This window comes from Urocitellus parryii, chromosome 6, assembly GCF_045843805.1.
Source record: "Urocitellus parryii isolate mUroPar1 chromosome 6, mUroPar1.hap1, whole genome shotgun sequence".
NCBI lineage: Eukaryota > Metazoa > Chordata > Mammalia > Rodentia > Sciuridae > Urocitellus > Urocitellus parryii.
In genome coordinates, this window is record NC_135536.1 from 132,659,842 (window position 1) to 132,679,334 (window position 19,493).

The following is a 19,493-nucleotide window of genomic DNA, read 5'->3' on the forward strand; positions in this document are numbered from 1 at the left end:
GCTACCAGCCTATCATTTTACTGCTGAGTTGTATTACACTGCGCCACGTTCTTTATGGCTATCTCCCTTTGTCTGAGTCTCTTACAGGCTCTAATGCTAGTGGTTGTATCTGGTTGGTGCTCTACTGTGTGTCACGGTGTTGAGTGAAGTGTCCTCAGTCCCCAGTTCCTGGCTGATGGGGCTTTCTGGGTGTGGTCAGAGCTTCTTCAATTACACTATTCTTTTCCTAGATCAGACCTGGGCCACTGCAGGAGCATTCTCTCCCTGTCTCTTTCTGCTCACTTATGCCATCTTCCACTTTATAACCATAGTAGAATATCTCAGTGTCATTCTCTTGCTTGCCCTAGGTTCCCTCATTGCTATATAGTTCCTGACCCAGACCATGACAGTACATAGTCTTCCTTCCTGTTTTCCTACCCACCTTTCTCTTCTACTCCATCTCCTGCTACCTTCCCTTCCCTGTACTCTGCCCTGACGTCTAACACCTCAGCCATGCCAAGCTCCTTGCAGTTCCTTGAACACACTATGTCATGTCCTTGGCAAAGCCTTCACCTCCATAACCCATCCTGACACTGACAACACATGCTTTTGTGCTCCCAGTGTCATTTGTAACTCCTGGTTGTACCGGCCCCCTTCAAACCTGGCACAGCATGCTTCCTACCATGTTACAATTGCTTGCTTGACCATTCTGTTTCTCCTGCCAGTGTGTGAACACCAAGAATAGGGTCCTCTCAGAACAGGGCTGGAGGCCCTGCCTTTTAGAGGGTTCCACCCCCATGGAATGGAGTCCAAGGGGTCACAGAGATCCACAGAGCACTCACGCTAATCAGAATGGTTGGGGGATGCAGGGTGTGGCCAGAGCTTGGCTGTGGAGGCTTCCCCCCCATCCTAGCCACATGTGTGCCCTGAGGCATAGAACAGGGCTGTGACAGGAAGAGAGGGGTGTGGTCTGAGGATGGGACTGCCTCTCCCTCTGTGTTCTAGTGCAGAGAACTAAGAAGTTGGAGAAGTCTATATTTGAATCTGGCTATTATGAAGGTATTATTTGTCAAGGTACAAACAGAACAAAGTTCATTTAAGGGTTTGTTCATTTGATTTATAACTTCTACAAATTGGAACAGATGGTGTGCTGGCCTCCATTTATAATCTTGCCCCAGGCCTGCAAATGTTAGGGGCAGGCCTGACTGTGAATACAGAACCTTGCTTGTTCATAATTGTACCTTTAGCACTGAGCCCAGTGCCTGACACACAGTCACCAGCCAACCGATGTCAATGAATGATGGATGGCAACAAGTTTTTCTCACTCCTTTTTTTTTTTTTTTTTTTGTATTGGGGATTGACTCCAGGGGTGCTCTACCACTCAGCTACATCCCTAGCCATTTTATTTTAAGACAGGGTCTTGCTAAGTTTTGGGGGCTGGCCTCAAACTTGTAGTCCTCCTGCCTCAGCCTCCTAAATTGCTGGGATTTACAGGTGTGCTGGCTGATTTTTCTCATTTTAAAGTTTGTGAAAACTATAATTGAAACAGTATATCTTGTTTTTCCATCTACCTGCTTCTTCACTCCATCTCCTGCTACCCTCCCTTCCCTGTACTCTGCCCTGACATTTGACACCTCAGCCATGCCAAGCTCCTTGCAGTTGCAGTTCCATGAACACACTATGTCATGTCCTTGGCAAAGCCTTCATCTCCATAACCCATCCTGACACTGACAACACATGCTTTCATGCTCCCAGTGTCACTTGTTGCTCATAGATTTTTTTTTATTTTGGGCGGGGGTAATGGGAAGAGGTAGGAAAGACAATTTATAAATGATTTATAAATCTAATAAAAATAACTATAAATATAAAGTAGTGCCTCACATTTTATATAGTAGCCTAAAATTTTCAAAATGCTTTTGCATCCATAATTTAGTCTGGTGTTTAAAATATTCCTGTACAGTAGGCATAGGTGACATCATTACTCCTGTTTAAAAGGTAAGGAAATTGTATTTCAGAGAGATTAATCCTGCAGTCCCAGTTCTCCAAACAAGGGAGAGGCAAAGCCTACTCTAGGACTTTGATCTTTGATAGCCACTGTTCTTATTTAACAACAGCCAAATGCATTGCAGAAATTAATACTTACCTTTCTTTTCTTTTCTTTTTTTTCTAGTGTTTTCCCACATAACGGCCAAAACATAGGCCTCTCACCCTTTCTGGGGACCCTGAACACTGGAGGGTCATTGCCAGATCTAACCAACCTCCATTACTCGGTGCCCCTGCCTGCCTCCCTGGATACCAGTGACAACCTCTTTGGTAGTATGAGTGTGGGGAATAGTGTGGGCAACCTCCCAGCTGCTATGACTCACCTGGGGATAAGAAGCTCCTCTGGTAAGTATACCCTGCTTAGGAAGGACCTTGGTTGTTCTCCTTGGTGCTTAATCCCTTGTATCCCTAGCTATGTAGTATCTGTTCCGTGCATCTTTGAATATGAGTGGTGGTAGTGTGCCTCCCTGCTGACAATTTGCTTTGGAGGTTCTATTTCTGCTCTATTTGATAAGCTCTGGGGTAGCTCTGCTGAACCTCATTCTTCATTGTTGTCACAAACCCATGTATTAAGTGGTCTTAAGGAAGAAGATTTGGGAATCAAGAAATAAGCATCCACTCTATGTTGGCTGGAAAATGTTAGCATCTCTTATCAATGTATGGTGATGTTTTATCATTTAAGCTATCTCTATTGATTCTTCCAATTTCTGTTTGGATTTCAAAAGAGAGTATTTGAATTTTAGAAAATTTATAGTGGATATGATAGAATTATTTATACTCAGTATGTGTATATTAAATAGAAATCTACAGTTCAAAATTTTTAGAAGTGCTTAAAGATATGGCATTAGCTGTATTAAAATGCTGCCCATAGGGCTGGGGTTGTGGCTCAGTGGTAGAGTGCTCGCCTAGCATGCACAAGGCACTGGATTTGATCCTCAGCACCACATAAATGTAAAATAAAGATATTGTGTCCACCTAAAACTGAAAAATAAATATTTTTTAAAAATGCTGCCCATAATGTGGCTTGGGTATTACTGCATGGGTTGTTGCCCACAGCTCAGGGCTGGTGTCAAAACCTGACTACATTTTCTAGAACCTGCAGATACTTTTGTCAGTGTCTAGGGAAGATTTGAACCCCTCCTACTCTCAGCAGTACAGTGCAGCCCCTGGTCATAATGGTCCTCCTAAGTTGTGTAGCGTTCCATTTGAAAGGAACCCTTCACAATGGTGTTTGGATGGAGGAAATGTTTGCTGGTTTCAGCTCTGAGTAAAATGAGACTTAATCAAGCAAATCAGAACTTGCCACTTAAATGAGAGTGGTCCTCTTCAGGGCAGTAACCTGGAAGCTTCTCTAATGGCGGCAGCAATGCTCTGTTGTACAACATAATTTCAGGTTTGCAGAACTGATTTCAGAGACCACCTTTACTTTTGTTTGGTGTTTTTTGTTATCATTTTATTATCTTTAATAATAAGTTAATCTTGGGCTGGGGATATGGCTCAAGTGGTAACTCGTTCACCTGGCATGCGCAGGGCTCTGGGTTCGATCCTCAGCACCATATAAAATGAAATAAAGATGTTGTGTCAACTGAAAACTAAAAAATAAATATTAATAATAATAATCATCATCATAATAATAATGTTAGTCTTGAAAAAAAGTAATAAGTGAGTCTTGAGCCAAGTGTGGTGGCACATGCCTGTAATCCCAGCGACTCTGAAGACTGAGGCAGGAAGATGGCAAGTTTGAGGCCAGCCTCAGAAACTTAGCCAGACCTTGTCTCAAAATAAAAAGTAAAAAGAGCTGAGGATGTCATATATAACAAATTAGAATTTTTTTTAAAAGCAAGGAAAAAAAGGGCTAAGAATGTAGCTCAGTGGTAGAGCACTCCTGGGTTTAATTTCCAGTACTGGGAAAACAAGTCTTTCATGTACTGATTCTGGGTTTTAATTTTTAGAAATCAAGTCAGTCATATATGGGCAAATCTAATGTAAAGTTAAGTGGCCAAGCCACATGGCACTACTTAAGATCCAGAGTACGGGGCTGGGGTTGTGGCTCAGCAGTAGAGCACTCGCCTAGCACATGCGAGGCCCTGGGTTTGATCCTCAGCACCACATAAAAATAAATAAATAAAGATATTGTGTCTAACTAAAAAATAAATTAAAAAAAAAAAAGATCCAGAGTGTTTCAGGGAATGTGTTCTGAGGGGCCCAGGCTGCTTTTTTTTTTTTTTTAAGAGAGAGAGAGAGAACTTTTTAATATTTTATTTTTTAGTTTTCGGCAGACCCAACATCTTTGTTTGTATGTGGTGCTGAGGATCGAACCCAGGGAGGGCAGCATGCATGCCAGGCGAGCTTGCTACTGCTTGACTACATCCCCAGCCCGAATTTTTTTTTTCAGTTTTCAATGGACCTTTATTTTATTTATTGATACATTGTGCTGAGAATCGAACCCAGTGCCTCACACATGCTAGGCAAGCTCTCTGCCACTGAGCCACAACCCCAGCCCCCATGCTGCTTTTTTAAGAAAAGAGCCCCGAGGTTACTTAATTTATTTCGTAATAGAAGCTCTCAAAATCTTTAGGATTTGTGGATTAAGAAATTATTTTGGGGTGAATTCTCAGTGAACAAGGATATCCAGGGTCATGGAAATAAAGCAACAACATCACCCATAATTGCCCTGGGTTTTGAGGAAGCTGGAGTTTTTTAGAATAAGTTTCGATGCTTTGCTTCAAGCTGAAAATCTCATGTTTAATCATAGGCTGTTATCCTCAGAAAAAGCATCATGTCATCTCAGCGACTTAGGAGGCCGAGGCGGGAGAATCACAAGTTCAAGGCCAGCTTCAGCAACTTAACAAGACCCTGTTTCAAAATAAAATGACTAGGGATGTAGCTCAGTGGTAAGGCACCCCTGGGTTCAATCCCCACTACCAAAAAAAGAAAAAAGAAAAAGCATCATTTTTTTTTCCAGAACACAACAGAACTAGTGTCAAATTTTTATAGTTTCTATATACTCCTTAAAATGCATGGTATACCACAGTGAATACACCACAGTGAATCTCACCATCATGTACATCCACAAGACTGGGATCCTAATTAGAATAAAATATTCCATGTTTGTGTAAACATCAAAATAGATTCTACTGTCATATATAACTAAAAAGAACAAATAAGGTTGGGATTGTAGCTCGATTGTAGAGCACTTGCCTCCCATTCGTGAGGCATTGGGTTTGATCCTCAGCACCACATAAAAGTAAATAAATAAAACAAAGATATTGTGTCCATCTACAACTAAAAAATTTTTTATAAAAAAAAGAACAAATAAAAATTTTAAAAATATTTTAAATGCATGGTACACATTTTTTAAAGATGTTTGAGCTTTTTTCTAAATGACTATTTTTTTAAATATAAATTCAAATCTTTAGCTCTAATTATTACCTGAGCTAACCCAATCTGTGACCTTTTCATGCATTGTTGAGTGGTGGAATAATAACCCTGGATTTTATCATAGTCAAATTCCTATCTTTAAAAAATAATTTTGCCAGCTAAAATCCCTGAGTTCATTTCCAACTTTTATCAAACACTTCACTTTTTACCAACACAAAACAACACACAGTTCTGGTCACCTCAACTGCTGGCACAAGAATGATGGGCTGAAGCTTAAAACATAGATATTGCCAGTTGAGATATATGCAGCAACAGTGGCATTTTTTATTCATGGAGTGAAACTGCTCCAGACTAGAGCCCTGCCAGGTGCTAAGGAGCCAGCAGGGCATAGGACAGGGTCTCTGATTTTATGGAGCTCATGACTAGCAGCCTGTGCTATGGAAACACTTTTCCCAAACTGCCTTGTTCATGCTAAGATTCGCCCTCCCTGAAAAAAGAAACACAGGACCAGCAAAACTTTCCCTGAATTGGAACAGACTATGACGAACAATTTCCCAGGAGCCTGAAAAACAAAGAGAGAGAGACCCTAGAAAGGGAGATATGGGGGAGTGTCCCTTCCTGACTCCTGAGAGCAATGGGAAGACTTCTTGAGAGCCACAGCTTTCAGTGAAAGGAAGTTATCCAAAGGCAGCAGAAGATCCAGGGAGTGTGCCCAAGACAGAGGCATTTAAGGACTCTAAACAGCATTTGTTGTACAGCCCTAGTCTCCAGGCCCTAGATTGGAGCTGAGCACACTGAACCTTCACCTCCGACCCCCTCTCCTTACCTAGTCTTGCTCTCCCAGCAGTTGTTTGCAAGGTCTCATTCCTCTTTGGAAAAATTCTCTTCTTGCTCATGCTAGATAAGCACCCTCTTAACTATGGGTGCATTTTTTCCTTGTCATTGGTACATCTGAAACATTTCTGGTAATATAATGTCATCACGTTCAAAATCATCATCACACCTAGAGAGTGGGAAGAAAACTTTCATCTTTGGAAAACAAAAGATTTGGTCTGAAATTACAACAAGTAACTTGTGAATTTGTTGTCTTCCAGGTCTCCAGAGTTCTCGGAGTAACCCCTCCATTCAAGCCACGCTCAATAAGATCGCGCTTTCCTCTTCCCTAAATAGCCACCCACAGACATCAGTTGCCAACGAGTCTGCTCTTCACCCTTCGCTCCGATTATTTTCCCTTAGCAACCCATCTCTCCCCACCACAAACCTAAGTGGCCCTTCTCGGCGCAGGCAGCCTCCCGTCAGCCCTCTCACACTTTCTCCTGGTCCTGAAGCACATCAAGGTTTCAGCAGACAGCTCTCTTCAACCAGCCCACTGAACCCATATCCTGCCTCCCAGGTAAAAAAAAAAAAAAAAAAAAAAAAAAGACAGACAAACTACAGCACAACAGGCTGAAGTATCTAGGAGCTGCTTGCTTTCTCTAGGCAATTTTGGATTAGGTCCAAGCATCCATGAGATCTCAAATGCACAGTTCATTCTTATATGTGAAAGGAGAGAGAACACAAGTGTGAATAATTCAGAAGGCATTAATGACTGCATAATAGCAGATTTACTGTGTTGATTACTCCTAAGCATATATTGAACAATTTTCAGTTACTAACTCATGAATTTTGTGTTAGGGAAAGGGTAAGGTATAGAGAATACAGTCCAGATATGTCTGAGACAGCTAAAGGAAACCAGGTTAGGATTTCAAATTTGGTATGGAAAATCAATTATTGACTGTATAAATACATTAAGCCACAGGGGAGAGCCAATGAAAACACTTAAAACCTTCCTGAAGCTTCAATATGGGATTAGACCTCTTCCCTAATTACAACTACAGATTTTGAGAAACAATACTTTTATTGTTCATGAAATACTAGATGTAGTGAGGACTACAGCTCTATAAAAGGACTTAAACAAGTCTGTTTAGAAAGAGGCACATTTTGAAGTCACAGCCTGTTATAGAAATACAGGAGTTGAAATGTCACATTTTGACTGTTGACTTTGTTTTCTTTCTAAACTCTTAGGGTGGTTCTCCTTACGGTAACCATCAATGAATATATTTTTAACCTATTGGTCACACCTTAGATACATTATAACATCATTAACTACTCACCACTTCACTGTAAATGAATAATGGTTTAGCAAGGAGGAGTTGATAGAATACACGGGAAGAAGTTAGAAGATCATATTAGTCACTCTTTACCAGTTACTGGCTATGGGACCTTGACTATATGAGTAATCCCATTTTAAGGAAGGAAAGAGGCTGTTTTGTAACTGTTTTTTGAAGATTCTGTGCTTGTTATTGGATTGCCTTTAGTCTTATTTTGCAAGATTATTTTCTAGGACATAAAGGTAATCTTCTTACTGCTTTCATTAGATTAATATTTAGATTTTTTAAAGTGATATTATTCATGCCCATGATTTAAAAGGCAAATAGTTTTAAAGAACTTGTTATGAAATAACAGCTGTCTTTTCTCCTTTCCCATTAACTATATTTTTCACTGCTTAGAGATGGCTGCTTAAAATTACTACTTTCAACCATATTAGCTAATCTCTTTGGTATGACCATGTTATTTCATCCTTATTTTGTTCTAAATTTTTGGTGTTAGGTATTATCTAGTGACATTTTACTCTTAAAGATTAGGACTTAGTTCTCTTTCAACTCTCTTACAACCTCATCTTCCCCCAACACACACACTACTTACCCTTCTCATTTATTATAACTATGGTTAAAATAATACTCAGTGTTTAGTGTTTCTAATGTAGTCAGAACCAAACCATATAGTATACTATGAAATAAAATGAACATTTCCTTTTCCTTTGGGAGTTAATAAATATATGACTTATTATTGTTGTTAGTCTGGTTTTCTGTGTATGCATTACTAATTCAGCTCCAAATTCTTGCAGTTAAGTGACTCTCCTCTCAAAAAATTTAAAAGTAAATCCTCTATTAGCTTTATAAGAAAGAGTGCATGTGACTTTGCCTAACTTAAAATGTCTTTATTTTGCTGGGGCGCAGTAACTCACGCCTGTAATCCCAACAGCTCAGGAAGCTGAGGCAGGAGGGTTACAAGTTGAAAGCCAGCCTCAGAAACTCAGTGAGATTCTGTCTGTAAATAAAATACAAAATAGGGCTGGGGATATGGCTCAATAGTCAAGTGCCCCAAGTACAATCCCTGGTACCAAAAAGAAAAAAAAAAAAAACAAACTTTATTCTGCTTGACATTTAATTAATTTGGTTGGATATAGAATTCTGAATTTGAAATAGTTTTCCCCTGGAATTTTGAAGTTGTTGATTCATTGCTGTTCAGTTTTTATTTAGAGTTGCTACTGAGAGTTGCTAATTTCCACTCTGAGTCTTAATACTTCAAATTTCCTTTTTTTCCTCCCCTGCCAGGTCTTTTGTCCTCAGTGCTCTAAAACTTCAAGATATTGTGGCATGCATGAGACTAAGTGTTTGTCAGGTTACTTTAGTCTGGAAACATTTATTTCTGGAAAATTTTCTTTAGTTATTTCTTCAATTATTTCTTCCCTTTAGTTTTCTGTTCTGTCTAGAACTCCTATTGTATGACTATCACACTTCATTTTCCTCTTTTACTCCTTATATTTTCTTCTCTCTCCTCCCCCCTTTTTCTTTTCTTTCCTTTTTTTCCCCCCTTACATTCTTACATTTTTGTTTTGCTCTGCTTTCTGGAAGAGTTTCTTAATACTCGTTTTTCGTTTCTGCTTTCATTTTTAAATTCACAAGAGTTCTTTTTTGTTCTCTGAATGTTCCTTTTTTATATATAGCATCATAACCTGTTCTATGAATGCAACATCATCTTTCATGTCTTTGAGGTTTTTAGTGGTAGTTTTGTTTCAGTTTCTTTTATTTTTATTTTTTATGATGGGATTGTTTTCCAAATTGCATATAAATAGAGAACTTAATATAATGAATCCTCCTATACTCGTCATCCAGCCTCAGTCAACATTATTATCTTGTTTTATCAACATCTCTATTTAAAAAAAAATAGATATAGAGCCAGGCACAGAAATCTACAATCCCAGAGACTCAGGAGGTTGAGGCAGGAGGACAACAAATTCGAGGCCAACCTTGGCAACTTTGTAAGACAGTATCTCAACATAAAAAAGTAAAAAGGGCTGGGAATGTGGGGCTGAGGTTGTAACTCAGCGGTATTGCACTTGCCTAGCATGTGGAAAGCACTGGGTTCGATCCTCAGCACCACATACAACTTATAAAGATATTGTGTGTCCATCTCCAGCTAAAACCAAATTTAAAAAAAAAAAAAAAAAGGACTGGGGATGTTGCTCAGTGGTAGAGTGCCCCTGGGCTCAAACCCCAGAACTACCCCAAAAAATGTATATAGGCATACATCATAAATATTTCAATATAGGGGTTGGGGATGTGACTCAAGCGGTAGCGCGCTCGCCTGGCATGCGTGCGGCACAGGTTCGATCCTCAGCACCACATACAAACAAAGATGTTGTGTCCGCCGAAAACTAAAAAATAAATATTAAAATTCTCTCTCTCTCTCTCTCTCTCTCTCTCTCTCTCTCTCTCTCTCTCTCTCTCTCTCTCTCTCCCTCTCCCTCCCTCCCTCCCTCCCTCCCTCCCTCCCTCTCTCAATCTCTCTTTAAAAAAAATATTTCAATATATATGTCTTTAACAGATAAGGATTTTTTAATAACTTAAATATGATAGTGATGATTTTGTTTCTTCATAACCACTTCTCCTGAATAGGTCTCCCTAGGTTTCTCTCCCTCTGTATCTACCTTGGTCTCTGTCATTCCAGTTGCTTCTCTCATGGCCTTATAGTTCTTGGGCTCTGCTCATGGTTAAGGACATAGCACAGAAAAGCTGACTGGCAGCTATGTGTAGATGGGTAAGCTTGATTGTGCCTTATCATAGATTGTCCAACTCAGCCATTTTCCTGGGGAACTTCTGATGTCTTAAGTTTTGGGTTTTCTCTTGGCTGGTGACACGAGGGCATGTCTAGATTCTAGCATCCTGAGGACCGATCTGGGAAAGAAAGGCACAGGTTTCAAGATCTGATGGTGAGATGTTTCTCAATCCATGTGTTTGTAGTAGAAAGCCTCACCTTCTAGGGTCCCCTACCCTCACTCTCTCCAGAGGCCAGCCCTCCAATCTCCTAGCAAGTGGCAGGAAGGCCATGGTGGGGGGCTGTAAGGTGAGAGTTCTGCCCCTTATAGAAATTTTGTCCAGACCCTCCTGGCAGAGCTTCACCTCCTGCTTCCTGCTGTCCCCAGCTCCAGAGCTGTTCAAGAATTTGGTGATGTAAATTAAATCACCTCTCACTTTTTTCCCCACTGCCAACTCAGCATTTGACTTTCTCATTCAGCTGTTTTCCAAATTTTCTTGCCATTTTCTTCTCTCCTGTGTTACTTATCATTTTAGTATTGTTTATTATTGTTTTGTTGATGTTTAATGTTTATTGTTTAGTTTTGACTTAGTAGGGGTTTGGAAGACAGCTTAGCTAAGTGCCTTTTTCAACCTTCTATCTTCAACTAGAAGGTAGCATTAAATACAAAACATAATTTTCATAGAGAAAGCAAAGAGAAAATTGGTTAAATTCGCTGTATTCTTTCTTGTTTATCTTTTAAGACAATAGAAATATCATTGAATGGGTAATGCTTTGTGGAGAAGCAAGATTTGAGTTACACTTGGAAGACTGGGAATTTACTCCATGGTACAGTGCTTGCTTGTACGTGTGAAGCCCACACATGTACCCTAGCACCTTAAAAAAAAAAACAGTTGATGTTTTACTTGAGGGATCAGGAACAAGCTTTTCACAGCAGGGCATAGAATGCTATGTGAGGACAATCTCAGACTTTTCTCTCATCTTGACATTTCCTAATCCCAAAGGACTGACTGCTAGAACTCAGAAGCTAATTCAAGCCATTGTTTGTCTGTGTGTTTTCTAGATGGTGTCCTCAGAGCGAAGCCCACTTTCCTTCTTGCCCACAGAAGCTCAAGCTCAAGTATCCCCACCACCCCCTTACCCTACACCCCAGGAGCTCACCCAGCCTCTCCTACAGCAGCCCCACACTCAAGAGCCCCCTGCCCAGCAGCCCCAGGCAGCCTCATCCCTGCCACAATCAGACTTCCAGCTTCTCACGTCCCAGGTAAGTTCTTGCCAGAAATATTGGTGAGGAGGGAATGAGTATTTTGTTCTGAGTTCCAAGCTAAATGGTCACCTCCTTATTCCCTGAAGGGCTCGTCTTTGACCAACTTCTTCCCAGATGTGGGCTTTGACCAGCAGTCTGTGAGGCCAGGCTCAGCCTTTCCTCAACAGGTAGGTGATCACACCCTGCATCTCCCTTCCTTGGTACATAAATGTCATGATTTAGGCTATCCGATGTGTAGACCCCACAACCAAATAAATGTGATACTTGCTTTCCCTGGTTTCAGATGTGTTCTGTGGCTACAAGACTCTGGAACCTTCCCTCACCATAGAATGCTGATGCTGACTACTTTTTCAGTGTCAGGACTCAGCAGAGGAACAAGTGCCAGAGACTTGGGGATGGGGATGTAGCTCAGTGGTAGGGTCCTTTTCTAGCATTTGCAGGGCCCTGGATTCTCTCTCTAGCTCCACAGGAAAAGGAAAAAAAAAAAAAAAAAAACAAGTTCAAGTTCCAGAGACTTGATTACACTGTAGTCACAGCAGGGTTATTGAATCAGTAATACTGGAAAGGACCATAGCTACTGATTGATCTCATGTTGAGGAAATTGAGGCACAAGAAGAGGCAGCACCTGGCTCCAATAATAGACTTAGAAAGTGGCACAGCAATGTGCCTACAGGCCTGATTGGAATACCCAGCACTGTAAGTGACCACATTAGGCAAGCCCAGTCCAGGGATGGAGTGGGGGATAGTTCCTCTGTAAGATGTTTTTATTCAGCCACTTTTTAAAAAAAATTTTTTTAAAGTTTTTTTTTGTAGTTGTAAATGGATACAATATCTTTATTTTATTTATTTTTATGTGGTACTGAGGATCGAACCCAGAGCCTCACATGTGCACTCTACCACTGAGCCACAACCCCGGTGCCTCAGCCACTTTTTTGACTCTCCCTCTCAGTGAACATTTTTTTTTTTAGGTGTAGATGGACACAACACAATGCCTTTATTTTTATGTGGTGCTGAGGATCGAACCCAGGTCCCGTCCATGCTAGGCGAGCGCTGAACCGCTGAGCCACAATCCCAGCCCCTCTCCGTGATCATTTTTAGTATTCCTAGATTTTTTAATGTTCGGGAAGTATGGATCAGGCTTACTCCATGATGGATTAAGGAGTAAAGGAAGAGTTAAGCAGTTTCCAGAACTTAATAAAACAAAGATAGCTATTTCTCAGGTAGGCCATGGTGAAGTCTGGAAAGAACCAATAGTCCCTGCCTTTCTGTTTTGGGGGTTTGTTGGTTATTTTGATGGTTCTAGGGATTGACTCCAGGGCCAAGAAAGTGCTCTACCATTGCACTACACCCCAACTCTGTCTCCCTGTTTTCTAAACAGTCCATTTCAGTATAGGTAAGAATCAACATTTTCCTGAAACGATGGAAACTCCTTTTGAGACATTTTAAGAAATGATTTGGAAAATTAATTTTAGGAAAGGTACCTAAAGTAGATCCTAATTTTAACCAATCCTCACAGAGGTTTTATCATAGAGAGGCAATGGCCTAAGGTCCCTCCTTCTCCATGTTAAAGGGAAAGGCTTTCATTTTCTCATTTTTCCAGAACCCAGTGAGATAAGGAGAACATTACTTCCTTGGTTACAGATGAAGCTTTTGAAGGGTTTCCACCAATGGCAGTTTGCAAAAGCCTTTGTTAGGATGAAGAGAAGGGGTGTCTGAGACCCAGAGGTGCTGCAGAAACCATGACTGTTGGTATCTCTTGGGATTATATAATGGGCTGGGCAGTTGTGGTTAGGAATAAGTCACCCACAATGTGGGCCTCAGGAATCCATCCACCACTGCAGGGTCTGCCTACCTGACAAGAATAGTCTGCCTTTGGGCTTGTGTTATGGTTCAGTGGTAGAGCATTTGACTAGCACACGTGAGGCACTGGGTTTGATCCTCAGCACCAAATAAATAAATAAATAAAGTTATTATTAAAAAAAATAGTATGCCTACATTAATTAGGATGTCAGCAGAGCGCTCTGAGATCCTAGAAAGAAGGACTATGAGTCAGTTTGCATGCCTGGTGCTGTTCTGGGAGCACATCACACTGTTCCCTCTCTCAGAGAAGCAGAGATTCTTCCTCACAATGTGACCTTTGATGCTTCCAGGTGCCCCTGGTGCAACAAAGTCATCGAGAACAACCAGAGTCATTTCATTTGAGACCTAACCTATATTCCAACTGCGGGAACTTCCCCAACACAATCCTGACAGGTGAGTATGAGCCACCCCTCAGCCTCTACACTGATTTCACTTTGCTGGGTTTTACAGATAGTTTAAGCCATTTAACATTAGATAAAGCAAAAAACAAAAATCCCCTGGCCCAGCTTTACTTTTGGAGATGCAGGTGTTCAGCCCCAGACCTTGTGAGAGAGTAGGGAAAGGGCCTACTGGTCAAAACTTTTCAGAAATATGTAGTCTCAGCTGATTGACAACCCTTGTAAAGGAGAAAACTGCAAAAATTGCCAGTTGTGGAACTGTTGAGAATGTCAATTCCGAACCGGGTGCATTGGTGCACATCTGTAATCCCAGCAACTTGGGAGGCTGAGGCAGAAGGATCACAAATTCAAAGCCAGCCTCCATAACTTAGTGAGGCCCTAAGCAACTCAGCAAGACCCTATCTCTAAATAAAATACAAAAAAGGGGACTGGGGATATGACTTAGTGGTTGAGTACCCCTGAGTTCAATCCCCAGTACCAAAAAAAAAAAGAAGAAGAATATCAATTCCAAGCTGGGTATAGTGACATATACCTGTAATTCCAAGGCAGGGGATTTCAAGTTTGAGGCCAATTTAGACCTTGTTTCCAATAAAATATAAAGGACTGGGGATTAGTTCAGTAATAGTGCAACTTGGATTCAATTCCTAGTACCAAAACAAAGAATGTTGATTCTAGGGCAAGAGGTGTGGTCCTATAAATGATGAGTACATGGGTGTTTAATGTCCTAGCTGGGAAGTTGGTAGGATAACATTTTGGGGATTATTTTCAGTTCTTCTCCTAGTAGCCTGGGGCTTTCACGCCTCCTAAACAGCACTCTTTTCCTCTCTCGCTGCTCCTTGCAGAAGATTCAAGCACCAGCCTGTTCAAAGACCTGAGCAGTGCGCTAGCAGGCATGCCTGAGGTCAGCCTGAATGTGGACACTCCATTTCCATTGGAAGAGGAGCTCCAAATTGAACCCCTGAGCCTGGACGGACTCAGCATGTTGAGTGACTCCAGCATGGGTCTGCTGGACCCCTCTGTGGAAGAGACATTTCGAGCTGACCGACTCTGAGCAGAAAGCACCAGAACAGGAAAATCCCTGAAACAGCCAAAACAAAGCAAAAATAGAACGGAGCCAATGAACACCCTGGACTTTAGTTATCTCGACATGGAAGGAATCAACCCCATGGTTCCAGGCTTTCAGCTGAGGTTCAGTTTCAGACTCCATGGCTTTTTCTAGACACAGCTATGTCCTGCCTCCAAAGCCTGTGGCACAAGTTGTGCTGCTGCAGGCAGGCTGCTTTAGAGCTTCCAGTGAACTGGAAAGCTCATCCTGTGACCCCTCCATCTTTTTATTGGCCGTTTAGTTGGTCAATACGTAAAAGTAGAAAATATCATGTAATGGGAGGCCTCAGTAGTGTCATGTAGTGCTCAGAACCACTGATCTCAACACTGAAGACAGGACATGGGACTGAAGACACCGGAGGCAGGCAGAAGCTGTGGGCCCATAGCATTGGCTCAGCATTGTGCAACGGTACCAAAGCACCACAATGCCCTCTTCGATCTGGCTGTTAAGGCCAGGCACCCTCCAGCTGGAGGACATTCCAGGGCTTAGGCAAGAGCCATATTTCTCTCAGATGCCTTACTTATAATATGAAGAAGTTTAACCACAAGTCCAAGGACAGGCTTGAGTTCAGCAAACCAACTGCTAGTTTTTATCCCAGTTTGTAATCTCTTTACTGCTGCTTCAATATACCTTTTCCTTATGGACAGGAGGAAAAGGAAGACTATTCAATCACTGAAAAAAGATCCCTGGTAATGGATGAGCCTGAGTAGAACATGCTCCTTCCTGGAGACTAGGCAAGAAAGAGAGGGGACTGTAGGTATCTCAGACACAGGATGACCTCCAGACAAACTCCAGACAAGCACAGTTCTCCCTACACACCAACTGGAAGGAGCAGATGGAGGTTCTTTCACTCACCCAGCAACTGAATTTCCCTGTCCTCCCCAGAGTGGCTTCTCTGTGGGTCTAGACCATAAGCTCCTAGAGGGCAGGGGCTGTGCCTTATTCCGTATTTAACCCATAGTACCCAAAAAGTGCCTGGCATGGAATAAGTGCCTCTTGACTGTGTATTGAATACACACATGTGTGTTCGTGTGCATGAATGAATGAATGAATGAATGAATGAACAGATCTGCCATGCTGTAAGGCAGTCTAATCTATAGCTATCCCACTCCCTACCAAATCTTCTCAGAGCTTTAGCTGTTCTAATGCTTGTGTCTGTGCTTAAGTTAAGCATGCACTTTAATATGCTTTTAACACTAGGTGACCAAATCTACCACTAGACTTGGGATCATGCTCCATAGCAGATAAGTGGCAAGGCCCCCAAGTGCTGGTACCTAAGGGATCCTGACTAGGCCTCCACCTCAAAAGATCTTCCCTCTCAGATCCATGCTTTTCTGTAAATGACTTCAAACATGCTTTGAGGTAGAAGAAGTAATTTTATAGTAAATAAAATTTTGGTTCATGGTTATTCATTAATACCTTATCATAAAATGGTTTGATCATATTTCCATCTGCCTCCTCTAACTTAGCCCCTGAACGGAAAACATGACGTTTCCCACAGAGCACTGAAAGGGAAGAGCTAAGCAATGAGAAGACAGCATGGGGAGGAAGAGAGCCCTGGAGGAGGGATAAGATGCTAGAACCTTTGCTTGGACTGCTCCCACCCGAAGAATTAAGACTACACAAGGAGGGTCTGAATCTGACACCTTTGTGCCTATGGCAAGAAGCGTCTGGTAGAGGACCCTGGCTGGGTGGCTCTCCAGACCTCAATCCTTGGCCTTATCTCTGATTTTTCAAACAACTCTGATGGTGCCTTCACTCCACCTACCTTTGGAACCCAAGAATTCCTGTTTTTACCATTTTCCCTGAATCTGCTGTTAAATTAGGAAACCAACCAAGTCTTCCTTGCCTGATTTCTGCTTCAGGAAGGGGCTCTTGGCCTCCCCTGGCAAGCCTTATTCCCAATTAAACTTTCAAATCCCTTTATGTAGATCTCAGAGGGGGGTAACTTTTTGTTAAAATAAAAGTGCCTTCCAGTTGTAAAGCTACCCAAAACCCCAGTGTGCTAATAGAAGCCAGCTCCTACGTCAAAGGCCCCCAAATCAGATCTTGCCTTTCAGACAGAGAATGGTACAGATGTCATAAGAGTATGTTATTTGAGGAAAGGGGGGTCCCAACGTAATCCGCTCTTTGCATAGTACCTTACTCATGGGAGTCATAGCATCAGAGTCCCAGTTCACGTTACACAGCAGCCCTGCCTTGCAACAGAGACCCCAAGACCCACAGGATGAGTTGCACTGCCCCTGGGACATTTTCTAGGTTACTGTAGAAGTGTAGACACCCAGGGGAAGTCAGTAATGAGGACAATGTGGTTTAGCACTGAATTAAATCTGCCCTTAGCTCCGTCAGTCTGGTCTTTTCTTGTGAAAAGATTCTGGGCATTATAAAGCCCGCCTTACCTAGATGGTATTAGGGACACCGGGGACAGTGTTACCTGCCCCTCAGCATGTAAGCCTGCACTCACTGCTGCCTTTGTAACAAGCCAGCCTTGGTCCTTAGCATTGGAAATAGCTATAGACTTCAGAAAAAAAAAAAACTATTTTTGAATATTTAGTTTTGTCACAAGACATCAATCATACTACTCTCATTTACTAGCAGTTAAAAATCATAGTACTAAAAACCTATTTGTTTCCATTTTTAATTTCTGTATGGTTGTGGTTTTTAGGACATACGGTATTAGGAGAAAAATTTTCTTGGTCAGATCAAGAACATCATCAGTTCTGGGTTGGGGATATAGCTCAGTTGGTAGAGTGCTTGTCTTGCATGCACAAGGCCCTGGGTTCAATCCCCAGCACTACACACACAAAACAACAACAACAAAAATCAATTCTCCTTTGTCCTATTTCCTTTCTCCTAAGCCTACTGTATATTACCTGAGTTGAAATGTTGTGTATCCAAGTCCATGCGCATATTTGAAGACATTTTCGGTTCTAACCCTTGGTGGCTCCTCTGATTTATGCACAGGTGGTTCCTAGTGTGTCTCCATTTCTTCATGGATGGGACCATCACAGCAGCTAATCAGACTTTCTGCCAGTGTCCTGGATCCCAGGGCCCATTGTTAAATGATATTTAAAGATTGGAATTTGTATAAAATAGCTTTCAAGTTTTATAATGCATCATTTTACATCTTTCGTAATTAAAAGCAGCACAATAAGGTTGTATCTGCATTTGGTGTTTTTCTCCTGCCTCAGATGCCGTGAATTGGTATGAAGCTTCTCACATGACACATTCTCATTCCTTTGAAACTGGGTGCCAAGGACAGAGGGCACCCTGGAGGTGGCTCATACTTCTGCCTCCCTCCTCCTTCTGCTGGAAGTCTTTCCCCTTCTTCTCCAGCTGCTCTGACCTGAACCTGGCTGAACCCATCTTCCCCACACTTTCTGCCCATCCTGCCTGCCATCTCCAGTCAGATAGCCTCATTTCCTTCAGAGTTTCTGCCTCAGCCATGCCTGGCACTGGTCGTAAAGGTGATTCCTGAAGCCTTACTCAGAAATCCCACCCTGGAGCTGGGGTTGTAGCTCAGTAGTAGAGTGCTTGCCTTGTGTGTAGAAGGCACTGGGTTTAAGCCTCAGCACCACACACACACAAAAATAAAGGTATTGTGTCCATCAACAACTAAAAAATAAATAAATAAATGAAATCCCACCCCTGACCTAAATTCCCCAGGCTCCCATTTCTGCTTTAGTCCCCACACATACCTCATTTGTTGATCCTACTGTGAATTCTGTCCCTTATTCCTCTTAGTTTGTCCTCTTCTGACTCCCCTCCCTGTTCCCAGTGGTTTCCATTATGCCCTCAGGACCCACCTCCTGCTCTGACCCACCATACCTTGGCCTTTCCCTGCAGAAAAACTCAGCAATCCCACTCTGCCCACTAATCCAATCTCCTGCCCACTGAGGCACCTGCACCTCGCCCCCTCCTCCAGGCCTTCATCAAACTCTGCAAGTCCTCTCCAAGCAGGCCCAGCTTTCCCACCTCCTGCCTGCTCCCCATTTGGTTCCCTCTCCTCTATAAACTTACTCAAACCTATCCCCACTGTACTTCTTCCTCCCCTCATCCCTCTGCCTCACCGGTGTTTTCGTTTCTCACCATTGATCTGATCTTCCTCCAAGGACATGCTGCTCCTCCCTCTCCCAGGACTTCTACCTAGCCCTCTCCAAGAGCTCTTTCCCACTAGCCCTTAAATATGTCTCAGTCTCCTCCTTCCTAAAACAGAAAACAGCCCTGTCCTCACCTCAGCTTCTCTTCAGACCACAAGCTGTTTCCTTCCTTTCCTGGAAGAGGAACTCATGTTCCACTCCATTCTTGTCCCTTCCTGCCTACACCCCATCTGCAAACTCCCTCTGCCCAACACGATTCTGAACTCCTCTGACCCAGTCCAAGTCCTGTCCAATTTCAGTGCCTGTCCTGCCCAATGCTTCACTGACACAAGAACCCTTTGTCCACTCCCTTTCCCACCAAATCTTGACTTTAGACTCCAATAAACTTTTTCTTCTTGTTCCACCACTCAGGGCATACATTTCCTCAGCACATCCTCCTT

At 42.3% G+C, this 19,493-nt stretch overlaps 1 protein-coding gene across 1 annotated transcript in view; it reads left to right on the plus strand.

Moving 5' to 3' along the window:
• The window catches only part of Crtc3 (CREB regulated transcription coactivator 3), a 109,634-nt gene extending 90,808 nt beyond the window's left edge, over positions 1-18,826 (plus strand). Inside the window, exons 10-15 of the mRNA XM_026388171.2 lie at positions 2,150-2,367; positions 6,498-6,796; positions 11,387-11,587; positions 11,677-11,757; positions 13,741-13,843; positions 14,691-18,826. Of these exons, the coding sequence (XP_026243956.2) occupies positions 2,150-2,367; positions 6,498-6,796; positions 11,387-11,587; positions 11,677-11,757; positions 13,741-13,843; positions 14,691-14,899 (1,111 nt within the window). The 3' untranslated portion in view covers positions 14,900-18,826. The remainder of the gene's footprint in view (positions 1-2,149; positions 2,368-6,497; positions 6,797-11,386; positions 11,588-11,676; positions 11,758-13,740; positions 13,844-14,690) is intronic.
• The last annotated feature ends 667 nt before the right edge of the window (positions 18,827-19,493 follow it).